The sequence below is a fragment of the Rana temporaria genome, chromosome 10, assembly GCF_905171775.1.
Source record: "Rana temporaria chromosome 10, aRanTem1.1, whole genome shotgun sequence".
Taxonomy (NCBI): domain Eukaryota; kingdom Metazoa; phylum Chordata; class Amphibia; order Anura; family Ranidae; genus Rana; species Rana temporaria.
In genome coordinates, this window is record NC_053498.1 from 74,723,895 (window position 1) to 74,738,348 (window position 14,454).

General features: G+C 41.8%; 1 protein-coding gene across 1 annotated transcript in view; it reads left to right on the plus strand.

The window, feature by feature from the left end:
* The window catches only part of C2CD2L (C2CD2 like), a 53,891-nt gene that overhangs the window by 30,509 nt on the left and 8,928 nt on the right, over window positions 1–14,454 (plus strand). Inside the window, exons 5-11 of the mRNA XM_040325501.1 lie at window positions 4,486–4,596; window positions 4,676–4,778; window positions 7,070–7,190; window positions 7,351–7,415; window positions 8,504–8,631; window positions 10,113–10,269; window positions 14,248–14,337. Of these exons, the coding sequence (XP_040181435.1) occupies window positions 4,486–4,596; window positions 4,676–4,778; window positions 7,070–7,190; window positions 7,351–7,415; window positions 8,504–8,631; window positions 10,113–10,269; window positions 14,248–14,337 (775 nt within the window). The remainder of the gene's footprint in view (window positions 1–4,485; window positions 4,597–4,675; window positions 4,779–7,069; window positions 7,191–7,350; window positions 7,416–8,503; window positions 8,632–10,112; window positions 10,270–14,247; window positions 14,338–14,454) is intronic.

Genomic DNA, 14,454 nt, shown 5'->3' on the forward strand with positions numbered 1-14,454 from the left:
AACACTGAAGAAATTAGACTTTGCTACAATGTAAATTAGTGAGTGTACAGCTTGTAAAACGGCGTACATTTTCTGTCCCCTCAAAATAACACGGCCATTAAAGTCTAAACCACTGACAACAAAAGTGAGTACACCCCCCTAAGTGAAAATGTCCAAATTGCGCCCAAAGTGTCAATATTTTGTGTGGCCACCATTATTTTCCAGCACTGCCTTAACCCTCTTGGGCATGGAGATCACCAGAGCTTCACAGGTTGCCACTGGCATCCTCTTCCACTCCTCCATGATGACATCACAGAACTGGTGGATGTTGGAGACCTTGCGCTCCTCCACCTTCCGTTTGAAGATGCCCCACAGATGCTTAATAGGGTTTAGGTCTGGAGACATGCTTGGTCAGTCCATCACCTTTACCCTCAGCTTCTTTAGCAAGGCAGTGGTCGTCTTGGAGATGTGTTTGGGGTTATTATCATATTGGAATACTGCTCTATGAAGTCAAGGTGAAATCAGTGCAGCACAAAAAAATGTATATAACGATACTGCTCTATGGCCCAGTCTCCAAAGGGAGGGGATCATGCTCTGCTTCAGTATGTCACAGTACATATTGGCATTCATGGTTCCCTCAATAAACTGTAGCTCCCCAGTGCCGGCAGCACTCATGCAGCCCCAGACCATGACACTCCCACCACCATGCTTGACTGTAGGCAAGACACAGATTTGTCTTTGTACTCCTCACCTGGTTGCCGCCACACACGCTTGACACCATCTGAACCAAATACGTTTATCTTGGTCTCATCTGACCACAGGACATGGTTCCAGTAATCCATGTCCTTAGTCTGCTTGTCTTCAGCAAACTCTTTGCTGGCTTTATTGTGCATCGTCTTTAGAAGAGGCTTCCTTCTGGCATGACAGCCATGCAGACCAATTTAATGCAGTATGTGGCGTATGGTCTGAGCACAGTCAGGCTGACCCCACCCCCTCAACCTCTGCAGCAATGCTGGCAGCACTCATTCCTCTATTTCCCCAACGACAACCTCTGGATATGACGCTGAGCATGTTCACTCAACTTCTTTGGTCGACCATGGTGAAGCCTGTTCTGAGTGGAACCTGTCCTGTTAAACAGCTGTATGGTCTTGGTCATCATGCTGCAGCTCAGTTTCAGGGTCTTGGCAATCTTCTTATAGCCTAGGCCATCTTTATGTAGAGCAACAATTCTTTTTTTTCAGATCCTCAGAGTTCTTTGCCATGAGGTGGCATGTTGAACATCCAGTGACCAGTATGAGAGAGTGAAAGTGATAACGCCAAATTTAAAACGCCTGGTCCCCATTCACACCTGAGACATTGTAACACTAACGAGCGTATCGTTTTCAGGCTGAAAGGCGCGTGTTTTTGCAGTGATTCTGCTACGACTTTGTTTAGGTCAAAAGGTCACCAATGTAAAAAGCAGAAAAATGACCAAATCTGCCCGAATTGAGCTATAAATAAGCTCCAGAACTTTTTTGAGCTTTAGGCGTTTGGCTTCAGGCGGCATGGAGTGGAAATGTGAACCATCCTTATATAGAATAGATTTTTTTCTCCTTCAGCGTTTTGGAGCTTCAGGCTACAAAACGCTGAGGTGTGAATGAAGCCTTAGTAACCTTTGGCAATTTTCTTCTTTAAATACTCTGATTTCCATTCATCACATGGTTTTCTGATTGTTGTACTCCTACTATGTCTATCGGGTCATATCTTGGAATATTGTTTTGTGTATCAGACAATATAACTCCTGGTAACTTTTAATATTTGGAATATTTTCTTTTATATACAATCTAATAAAGCAGTGTTAGTTTATTTTCATTCAGTCAGTGGGGAAGATTTCTCTATCCACACAAACCAGGTGGATGGAAAAATTCACCCCACCTCCTACCGGGGCATTGTATCCTGTCAGTGGGACCTGCTGGTGGCAGAATACAATTCTCAGTGGCTACAGCTGCTGATCAAGAAACATTTTCCAACAAATGATTGACTTCTGTCAAGTTGGGGTGGCCACACACACACACACAGCCACATCAAAATTCAGACCGTCCCTGCTGAACCAGCTGAATTTCGATCAGTCTATGGCCAGCATAAATCTTGACACTCCTGTACGCTGAAATCTCCACAATCCTGAATTTCATGAAACTCCAGCATGTTGTTTGCTTCAAGCAAAGCACAAAGAAGTATTAAAAAGGTAAATTGGCAGCCTGGGATTTTTAATTGGCACCAAGAATACAAACAACTGTTAAAAATTCCTTACCTTTTTTGATACCACTATATAGGGATGTGGCATCTTGAAACTACTTTGGGTCTAATTAAGACCATCAGGAGCAAGCGCCCACGATAGCCCCCCCCCCCCTGTCCATACCAGGTCACATCCTCTTAACATGGTGGGGGGGGCTTAGGTGCTTTGGGGCAGGGGGGCTCTCTGCCTCCCACATGTTGATGGAGACAAGGGCCTCTTCCCGTCAACCCTGGGCTGTGGTTGTGGGGGGTCTGTGGGTAGGGGGTTTATTTGAATCTGGAAGCCCCCCTTTAACTCATTCACCCAAAAAAGTGTCAAAACCAGTACACAGGTTTTTGACAAAGTCCTTTATTAAAGTAGCTCCAACGTTTCTTCCCCCTTTCAATTTCTTCTCCCTCCTGTTCTGACATCACCGGATTGCCACGCTCCATGGCTAAATAAGTAATGGCACATGCTGGAGCAAACAAAACAGTAGTAACTAGTGTCAGTAGAAGAACTGGAGGAAGAACCAGAAGAAGACAGCAGAGCAAGAAGAACCTGGTGGAAGGACCAAAGGAAGAAGACATTAGCGCAGCGAGAAGAACCGGAGGAAGAAGACCTCATCGGAGAGGGGAGAACCAGAGGGAGAAGAAATCAGAGGGAAAAGACAAGTTGGAGGTACTTTGTCAAAAACCTGTGTACTGGTTTTATTTATTTTTCACACTTTTTTGGTAAATCAGTAGTCTATTTTTTTTTTTTGCGTGGGGTTCCCCCTCAAGATCCTTGGAGCACAAGTTGCATGCCACAAGTCGGATCAGTTAAGACGATGATCTAACTTGAATGCGACTTGCATACAAATCAATGGACTGAAATTGTGCCCAAGTCAGATCAAAGTAGTGCAGGAACCTTTTTCAAAGTTGGACCAGTTAAGATATGTCTCATAGGGAACCATTGATTTATACACGTAATGCGACATGTGCTCCCAAAGTTGTAGCATATGTCGCACCAGTGTGGACCGGGCCTTAACACCTATTCATAAGTGTACTGGCTCCAATGAGGGGGCATAGTCTACATCGACCAGATCAAAAACATAAAGTTATCTCCTCCATATTGTGATATTCTATTGTATAGCTTATACTTGATGTTTTTGGGATTTCTAGTAAGGGATCCTTTTTTAAAATATATTTCCAGGCTGGTTTAAAGTAAAATTTTATTCCAAGTCCATTAAAAGATCTTATGGGTGTACAGAAATCCAAACCACATGTGGAAAATATTGCCCCTGTATGGCCAGTAGTGTTGTAATTCCTATGAGCTGTAACATGAAATCAACAAGTATAAATGATGAGTGAATAATGGCATGTGTATCAGACGTCAGATATAACTGAAAAACTTTCAGGGAGAGGTGCCCCCTGTCATGACACTTGTGTAGCTTATAGCATGGCATCTTTTGCCCTCCCTTTTGATGACAATTACATACCACACAGTTGGAGGAGTTCTCCAATGTCTATGTAATTCATCATTGCTCAATGTAGGAGCCTTGAGTTTAAATCAAGAGAATTTCCAAGCCATATAACACTTAAATAGAAAAAGTGTACTTCGCCATCCATGTGGTTCTTATAAGATCCAAGCTGTACTTGTAACAAATGGTAGCTTGAGTCCATAGCCAGAGAAATATTAGTCCCTTAGAAGAATGGAGGAGATAGGGGAGGAGGTATACCAGAAGCTGGCAACATAGGAGCAAAGCTGGAAGCCTTAGAGGCAATTAATCCTTTATCGTTTATACATATGCGAATTGGAATGCAGATTTCCTCACATCCAATTCGCATGACAGGAGACTGTGACCAGCTCTTAATGGAGCCAGTTCATTCACGCAGCACCAGGGTCCACATTGGCAAAGGGTCCTGTGCGTCTTTGGCTCTGTTTTCAGGTGAGAATTCAGGCAAAAAATCTGACCTGATTTGCACCTGAATCGGTGTACAGGGACGCACCGGAACCCCTGCTATGAACCGCGGCCGCATCAGTGTGAACCCAGCCTTAGTATAGCTCTAAATTTCATAATAGAAGATCTATTTTGTTTTGATCCAGAATTTTTTGCTGCTTTTGAGAGGTATTTTTTTTTTTTTTTTTTTTTAAAGAAAAGTAAATTCTTTGCTGTATACCCTTTAAATATTTCAGAATTTACTGTGATTTAAAAGTACAGTTATCCATCCACAACGGATCTGGCTGAGCATCTTTTTTTCCCCCACACACAGAGCACAGAGAGGAGTGCAGATCTTTGCACATTACAAGATCTAATACAGAATGTTCTTTTCTCAGCGGAACCTGCCATGATGTTCACCATAAATGCGAATAATGGCGATACGGTGAGTCACATTTCTGCTGCCTTTTATTTTCCTTTATTTTATTTATCTTTCTTATAAAAAAAAATTCTGTCCTGCACAGGGTATTTGTGACAAACTGCTGACAGAATCCTCCTCCAAAGCAGAGCCTTTCAGACTAATTGTTCAACAGCTGCGTCTACACAACGTAATGCTGCTAGAGGCGGGTAAGGCCTTCTTTTCTTATACCAGTGCCTGTACTTAGTGCCCCTTCTTATACTAGGCTTATTATAGGTGAGCCTACCAATCTAAAAATATGGTGTAGGCCACAGGTGTGTTTTCCCCAAATGATTAATATACAAAATGGTGTATAAAAAGTGGCATAAATAATCTCACTTGTGTTTTTCTAATATACTCCTTTATTTTACAAGTCATATGTTCTGTTTTGAACATATAAATGGCACCTTTTACATTGGTGCTCTGAGCAGAGAGCGTATCCACAGCCATTGGCACTATGCCGGGGGGGGGGGGGGGGGGGGGGGTACTAATGACTACACTTTACCACTATATAATCAGGTCTTGCGTTACTAATCAAAACAAGAATACACAACTATGTGCTAATACGTAATACCTAACCTACATGACATGCTGTAATTAAGGAAAGTGGAAAAATGGTGCTGAATTTGTAAGGTTATCTTATTGGAGTTACTATTTATAATGTAATGTTGTTGATGTAAGTGATCTGGCTCCTGGGTAAGGATGAGCTCTGGCGTTCGCATAGAACACGTGCAGAGCCCACCAGGAAGTCTGCACGGCGCTGCGCTAATAACAGCCAGGGAGACATTTCACGATCCCTGCAGCCGAGCATCGGGACAATGTCTCCCTGGCTGTGATTAGCACAGCGCCGTGCTCACTTCCTGGCGGGCTCTGCACGTGTTCTATGTGAACATGCCGGAGCTCATCCTTACTCCTGGGCAAGCAGATTTTACACCCCAGAGGATCCTCACGGTCTCCTTGGCTTGTACTGTACTGAAACAAAAATGTGAATGGAAGGTCCAAATATGACTTTATTGCAATAAGAGTTGAGGGGACAAAAGAACTCCCAGCATGTTTTTGGGGTCCATAAATACCACCTGCATCAGGGTTTGAGATTGAAAACAAAGTATAGGGTCTATATAACTTAACTGAACCTTTTTAATGGTATTTCTTCCAGTAATCTTTCTGCGCAAGTCTTGTCAGATCATGACTGATTGTTCTTATCAGAATGTTGTATTTGGTCACTGTAAATCTTTTAATAATAATCCTACCACTGTTGACCAAGAACACAACCAGGGTGAGAACCTTCTAAGGCAGGGGTGTCAAACTCCATTTCATTGTGGGCCGCATCAGCAATATGATTGCCCTCAAAAGGGCCGGTTGTATCTGTAAGATTAGATATCCAGCGCCTCCCCTCCCCTTACATTAGATGTTAAGAGCCACCCCACCATCAGAAGTTGAGTGCCCCACTCTCCCTTACATCAGTGTACCCCCCTTTCCTTATGCTGCTGCTGGGAAGAAGCTGGAAGTAGGGGTCTGGAGTAGGACCAGAGGAGGGCTGGAGCTCTCCTGCAGCTGCAGGAGAGGTTGCGAGGGCCACATTGGCATTGAGGGCTGGATTCAGCCCGCTGGCCTTGTGTTTGACACCTGTGTTCTAAGGCAGTGTTTCTCAACTCCAGTCCTCAAGGCACACCAACAGGTCATGTTTTCAGGCTTTCCATTATTTTGAACAGGTGATTTGATCAGTTTCACTGCCTTAGTAATCACCACAGTCGTTTCATCTAAAGGAAATCCTGAAAACATGACCTGTTAGTGTGCCTTGAGGACTGGAGTTGAGAAACCCTGTTCTAAGGTATCACAAGCAGCTAACAACTCACAGATCAGTGCCTCTAATGATAGGACGGTGTGAGTAAACTGCATGGCAGATAGCCTACACATTTCCATACCTTCAAGTACAATGGAGGGGGCTTTAAGAAAGTAGGACAGCCTCATTTGCAGATCTGTCAATCTATGGAATAACTTGGCTTCATGTAATAAACAGGATATCAGAAGAACATCAGTGTATGGAGAATGTTTAATGTCACATTCGGTTCTGACCCAGATTATAACTATATGCATACAGCAGGAACACCTCACTTCAAGAAGATGACAAAAGTGAAGACTCTCCAATTTGCTGACCTGTTTATACAGTACTTTCCTCATGGAAGTTGCCTATCTACGGAGTGGTGGCTAGGATGAATACTGCAATGAAACAGTGCTGTATAGTATATTGAACAATAGCTTTTCACTCCCATTGCCATCTGTCTGTTGGATTTATTTTGTTTTAACTTCTGGATAATGAGCAAATGGACAGCAGAGTACTGTAAAAATGTGTTTTTTCACTTCATTTTTTTATGTGAATTATCTTACAACATTGGATGTTGCTCTTGTATTAATGCTTCTTTGTTTTCTGTAACGTGTGATTTTGATGATCCTCTTTTAGATGTTCAGTTGATGTGTGAAGCCGAGTTGGACAATCCCTTCCAAAGAAAACAGACCCGAGCGATCAGATTGCAGAACAAAGGGGAGGTCTGCAGTGTCTCATGGAGTGAGGAACTGACATTGTGAGCAGGTGTAATGGGAAATAAAATGTGTCCATGTTCAATAGAAAAATAGCTTTTATAGGGTTGAGTGCCTGAAAGTTTTTGGTTTGCATTAGTTGCCCTGCGAGATAATATTCTTTTGACTGAAGATCTGAGGATAACTGTTGTTTTTCTTGTACAGTGACCTTACCCTTCAGAGTAAGGGACTTTCTTTGAAGGTATGGCAGCTGTCCAAGTGTACAGAGAGTAAGTATTGATTTGAATTTTACTGATGGATTAAATCAGGGCTCGACAAATCCCCCGTCGCCAGGTCCCAATGGCGACTAGAAATAGCATCCTGGCGAGTGGGGTATTGGCTGGGAAGGTGGACATGGCCCGGGCCTCGTAGGCCTTCCAGAATCAGTGGGGATGGATCAGTGAGAGTGCTCAGCGTGGCAGCCACTGATGTTTGTTTAGATTTTTTTTTTTTGTTCCATAGGAACAAGGCTGAAGCTGCGGCCTCGCTTAAAACATCCTGCTCGCCGCGATCCTGGGAAAAGGCCACAAGCAGCATTTGGCCGGAAGCCACTCGCTGCCTTTTCCCAGGATCGCGGCGAGCTGCGGGCAGGATGTTTTAGGCGAGGCCGCGGCTTCGGCCTAGTCAGTGGAGCGCCGGTTCTGAGTTTTTAGGCGAGGCCGCGGCTAGAAAATTGCTTGATTGCCCCATCATCAACACATGCAGTTTTGATGGGGAATTTTCTCCCGTGGAGCGTCTCGGGAAGTCATCCCTACTGGGAGAACAGTGATTAGATGCTAGCAATTGCCATCAGGAAAAAAAAAAACTCGATTCGAATCATGAATCAAGTTTTTTTTTTTTTTTGTGTTCGCTGATTTTTTGGGGGGCCAAAATCGCCTAAGATCTAGAGGTCATCCCCTGCTTGCCGGCATTTCGGGGACACAGCAAAAGTTTTTTTTTTTTTTTTTTTATTAGTTAGATGCAGAATTTATAAATCTGTGTTTTTTTTTTTTTGTTTTTTTTTATATATATATATTTTTTTTCCTTTTTATAAATGCTTTATCATATCCTATATTTTGAAAATCGTGGCAAAAACGACGGTAAACTTTACCGCCAACGCCTGCGACGCCCCAGTGTGAAAGTACCCTAATACTAAAAAAAAAAAAAACTGGCTCCTAACTTTTTTAGCTGGCTCCTAGATTCAAGCTAATTTTGTCAAACCCTGGGTTAAATCATTGGTCTTGAAAAAAGAATGAATAATAATTGATGATCTTGATAAAATATGCACATGCTTCCATTCAACCATCTGTGCTACCCTTTTTTTTTTTTTTCTGGACAGATGTCCTTTTGGGGTACACCTTAGTGGCTCTGTGTTCACCCGGTAGAGAAATGAGTCGAAGGCATGTATACCCTCTGACTCCAAGTCCAGTGTTGCCTAAAACAACAGTGCAAGCCATCTCTGTGGAGGTGAGAAATGCTAAACGATAGACAATCTGGAATGTACATATTTGGTATATGTCGCTTTACACTTGGGGACTGGATGCAGAAGAGCATACACTGCCTTTGCACATCTGGGCTGAGTTCTGCCTAGCTTTCAAATGTCCTCCTGTTTGGTGGAAATAGGCGGTGTCAGTTCATATGCTCTCTCATGGACCAAGTTGCAGTACAGTAGCACTGCAATCTGATTTGGAATAGGGCTTGGTTATACTTAAATTCATAGCGTTTGGGGAACTTTTATTAGCTATTTAAAGTACATCTATTTACATTTTTTCGAAACTGCATGAAATCTATAAGGCTTGATTCACATATGCAAATTGGATGCGTTTTCAACCTCATCCGATTTGCATAACATGAACCAGACCAGCTTTTAATAGAGCTGGTTCACATAAATTCAGGCCGGCTGCGGTGCAATTTTTAAAAAGAGTCCTGTGCGTTTTTCACCTGAATCGCACCTGAACTGCGGAATGGAAACCGTACCGAACTCTGTACAGAAACCAGTCCCGCATATATGTGAACCCAGCCTAACTTGTACACATTTACATCTGTAAAGTCACTATGTCGAGTCTACAGAGGAGGATCTTGAGAGATCATCATCTTCATCATCATCATCATCATCATCATCAGTCTGCTGCAAGTAGGAGCTGTCCAGTTTTATTTGCAATCTATACTTCAGTAGAGAGATTTCTCTTCACAAGTGAAAATCTCTTCAAACAGAGGGAAATCCTCTTAGGCCCACAACAAGCATGGGAAGTTTTCTTCTTTACAGTATTCCTGTTCTTGTTACTTACTTTCAGTACCCATGACTATGGTTACTATGACCAATAGAGATAATAACTGTCCACAGACAGCAATACGAACTTGACAAGGTTGCCAACTCTTCTCCACTGTATCCAAAACGTAAAAAAAACTTTGCCTTTAGATACACTTTTAAGTAATGGTAGGACAGCTGTCTTTATAACATGGCAGATGTCTTTGGTATTTTGGCAACAGTCTTTAGCAAGCCCTGTAATATAAAATCTTCTGTTAACTGTTTATTGTAATTTATCCAATAGATAAGATGGGAGCTTAAGTGGCCTCCTAAACCATTATAAAAAAGAAAAAAGTTTATGTGAACACAAAAAAGTGAGAAAACTCAACATGTTAGTTACTACTACTTGACTGTAAAATTCAGTTACAAACCCATATCAACCTCATCACCCCGAAATATCTGTATTTACACAGAGAATTACAGCCAAGCGTTATTTGAGCATCATTATTGTCTATCAATGAGGATTAGTATATTGGGAATTGTAATTGTTTTTGTAAGCAAACGAAAAACATTGTTTGAGTCTTTTTTTATGATTTATGAGTCTTTGCATTGTATCTGTTGGATTTATGTACACTTCTTCTTTATTAGATTTTATCTAGCTTCCAGTTTTGATCTCCAGTCACATTTCCATATACCATAGGTTAACCTTACATATGCTGCTCTGGGAACACCAGCTGAAAGACTCAGTATCACACCTACTAAGAAAGTGGAGATGGATCGCACTGTAATGCCAGATGGTACCTTGATAACTACTGTAACTACTATTCAGTCCCGACCCAAGTTTGATGGGAGGATGGGTAAGATTTTTTTTTCATGTTTTATTGCTATGAATGATTCTCTTTCTTCATCTAGAATTGTATATTTTTACCTAGATTACGGCTTTTGAGATTTTTCAGACTTCTAAAGATTAACAAGTTGTTGTTGTTGGTTATTCTCAAATCACTATAATTTTCTACTCTTTTCATTGGGGGAATGAAGATAAAGATAATGGCCCGGATTCAGATACATTATCGTATCTATCGGCGGGCGTAGCGTATCTCGGATACACTACGCCGCCGTAACTTAGGGCGCAAGTTCCGTATTCAGAAAGAACTTGCGCCCTAAGTTACGGCGGCGTAGTGTAAATGTGTCAGCGTAAGCCTGCCTAATTCAAATGTGGATGATGTGGGCGTGTTTTATCTAAATGACTTGTGACCCCACGTAATTGACGTTTCTTACGAACGGCGCATGCGCCGTCCGTGAACATTTCCAAGTGCGCATGCTCCGAAAAAACACCGCAAACTGTCAATGCTTTCGACGTGAACGTAACTTGCGTACAGCCCTATTCGCGAACGACTTATGCAAACAACGTAAAATACAACGCTGTTCGTACGTTTCCGACTTCCATACCTAACATGACTTACCCCTGCTTTATGAGGGGTAACTTTACGCCGGAAAAAGCCTTACGTAAACTACGTTAAAAAAATGCGCCGGGCGGACGTACGTTTCTGAATCGGTGTAAATATTCCTCGCGTAAATCTATGGAAGCGCCACCTAGCGTCCAGCGTAAATATGCAACTAAGATACGACGGTGTGAGAGACTTACGCCGGTCGGATCTTAGGGAAATCTATGCGTAACTGATTCTAAGAATTAGGCGCATAGATACGACCCCCGCACACTCAGAGTTACGACGGCGTATCCGGAGATACGCCGTCGTAAACTCGTATCTGAATCCGGGCCAATGACTTCAATCAGGTTGAACTCTGTAGGAAATTGTAAAGACCAATGGGTTGTATCAAGAAGCGGATGACGCGAACATGGCAGGGCCTGTTTATCCACGTCATCAGACTTGACGCTGTACCGTCATCTCAATTGTTAAACTCTTGAAGAGGGAATTTATTTATATTTTAATAAACATAACTTTTATCCAGTACAACCTTATGCTTTGTTAGTATGCAGTTATCAGGAGTGTACTGTTATTTGTCTAATGTGTGTGTGTGTGTGTGTGTGTGTGTGTGTGTGTGTGTGTAAATATTAAATTTGATTCTTTAATAGGAGATGAGCACTTTTTTTAAATAATCAATCATACCCATGTGTCCATCCAAAATTTAAAAAATAACGTGTTTCAATGTACAGTAATTATAATTGTTCTGTATGTCCATGTGGACCATATTTACTTACATATATAAGCTCTGCTTCCCATTTTTGCAATGGTACACAGCGATTGTACCTTACAGATCCTTCTCACAATGTAGGTCTATTAGTCTGCTGCTAAAAAATAATGCGCTCCCTGTGTGAGTGATACATAGAAGCTGATTTACCAAAGGGGGTTGGGAATGTTCACGCAATAAATTGTGTGAATATTTACTTAAATTTTTCAATCATGGATAAGTGAAGTGAATGTTCACACATTTCACTCCTTTACCAAAGCAGCCACCATGATCTTGTGATTGGTAGGCAGGAAGCAAAGTGATAGCTCTGATATGTTAACTGTTTAGGACTGTAGATCCCATGCAACTTCTTCCTTTGGCCTATGCAACTTCTATGTGCATCAATGAATCCTAATTGTGTGTCCTGTGTAACCTTTCCACATGTCCAACAAAACTTTGTCATCTTTTCATTTATAAAAGATGAAGGCTGTTATTGTAATAAATTAATCTAGTGGACCTAAACATGTCTCTTATTTGATGGATTTTTATAAATACCCCAACCATGGACTGCAGAAATCTAATATTTATAGGTTAGGTGGTAAGAGTCTTAAGTTACCTAATTTCTTAGATCGTGGCATTTTTTATTGTGTTTATATTGATTTAATTGTAACATTTTCCATATACTTTATTTTTGTGTTTCTTTTTATGTGTATGACTACATCATGCCTAAAGGGACATAGTGGCCTCTCCCCATTCACACTTGAGTGATTTGTCATTTTGTTGGCATTACACCACAATACTCAACTAGAGGAATTCAGTTACTCTCAATGGGGTCTGTTCACACCTAAATGGTGTACTTCCATATGACTTAAAAAAAGGAGCAAGCGCTTATTTTAGTGCCACATAGTGCCTTTTTGGCCCCCTAGATTTCAATACCAGCATAAGAAAATGCAGAGGCACAAGTGTGCACCTATATACATTAGACATGTTGTGGATGTTAATTTTCAAGTTGTCAGCAAAAAGCTATTCCCTTTTTTATTGGAGGCCAGAGCTCTGCTTTAGATTACTACATGCTGGGGTATAGTACTGGCCATGATCAAAGTAAGTCCCCTTATGAAGTCCTCTTTAGTTTGGTGGCTTCATCTGTGCTGTAAACACAGACACCAGCTTGCATGATTGGGGCAGAATACTGGGTCTCTGGTCACTCTGGGTTCTCTGGGTCTGGAGGAGTCTTTGAGCAATTAAATGGGCTCTGCTTTGCTAAATGTGCATTTTGAAGTGCCACCTTGTCCGTCTGCTGTCAGGCAACAGCCGTAGCATTTATAAACCCTCAGGGGGACCAGGTGCAGTGACCGCACTGGAAGTGTCTCACATCCTGAATTGAGCAGAATTGCATGCTAGCTCTGTCCGAAGTAAACCTAACAGAGCTAGAAAACTGTCTAGTTGACTCTCAGTTGAAAAGATCTGGATTGGATAGAGTGTTGGAAAACATTCGAGTGTAGAGAACAAACTGCCAGCTTGGGAATACCAGATGTTGATCTTCTGGCATCATGCCTCAGTCGAAAGATGGACAGGTTTGTAGCAATGACAAATACTTGGGCAGATACGTGGCTATTGGTGGCTCTGTGGGATTGCCACATTCTGATATAACTTGCCAACTGGTAAAACTTTTGCTGTGGCTACTTCGCTTGATAGAAGTCGACAGTATTCCAGTGATCCTGGTGGCTTTGATTTGGCCCAGCAGGACTTTGGTACATGGATCTTGTGAATGCTCCTTGGCGTCTACAGGTTCAAGAAGATTATGTTCTTTCAAGGGCCCGTTTTACTAAATTGATTTACAGCCACTGGCTTTAACAGCTTGGCTGTTTATTGCCAAGTGTTTAGGGGCAGAGGAATGGATGCGGTGATTCACCCTATGCTTAAGGCCCACAATGCCAGGTCTTGTAAGATGTATTACTGTACTTGAAAGACATATTTTAACACTGGAGTGAATGAGGACAGATTTTTAAGGGCGTGTTGCAGGCGCTTTTTTTAATGCTATAGCGCCTGCAATACGCTCCAGTGTAAAAGGGGTCTAATGATACATTTGAGGATGTACCATCTTTTTGTAAAATGCAAAACATCGGTGGGTGTAACAAGATGTCTGCTTGCCCCTCTGTGTATCCTTGCTGTGGAGGAGTGCGAGGTGTAGCAAGATGGCGGCGACAAAACGTCACTTTCGTTCCAGATTCTGACGGGTGGCCTAATCTGATGAAACCTGCATTGTTTTTTGTGTGTGTGCACAATCCACTGTATCTATGGTTGTGCTATGCTGCCCTTCTGATTTTAACTACATGTCTACCTTGTTTCATCTCTATTACATTGGGGGCTGAGGGATTGGTAGTTTACAGAAGATGGCTTTGAAGCAAGATAACACAATCTGATTTCAGTTAACAGGAAGTGACGGGGGCAGGATTAGCGTGTATTTTCTGTACTAAAAATCTTAGCCTTAAAATGAAAACTAATACAGCTACCAAGTATTGGTAAGCTGTAATATATTACATTTTTTGTTTTTGGGTTTACATATCCTTTAATAATCATAAGCCTTCTGTGACAAGTGAAGCAAGCGCAGAACCTGATTTTTTCCAATATGGTTTGGTTTACAGATACTGTTGTCAGGTCTCCAACAAAAGTCGAAGTGTCTGAGAACAAACCAGTGGTGTTGCCTCACATCTACTCTTCTGGCTCCTTTCCAGGTGAAAGTGGTAACATATTAACTATTTGTGATAAGAATGTTTAGCTTCCTAGAACTAGCCTTCTAATGGGAAAGATTGGGACAATTAAAAGTAAACAACAGAAATGGTAGTGTGTAA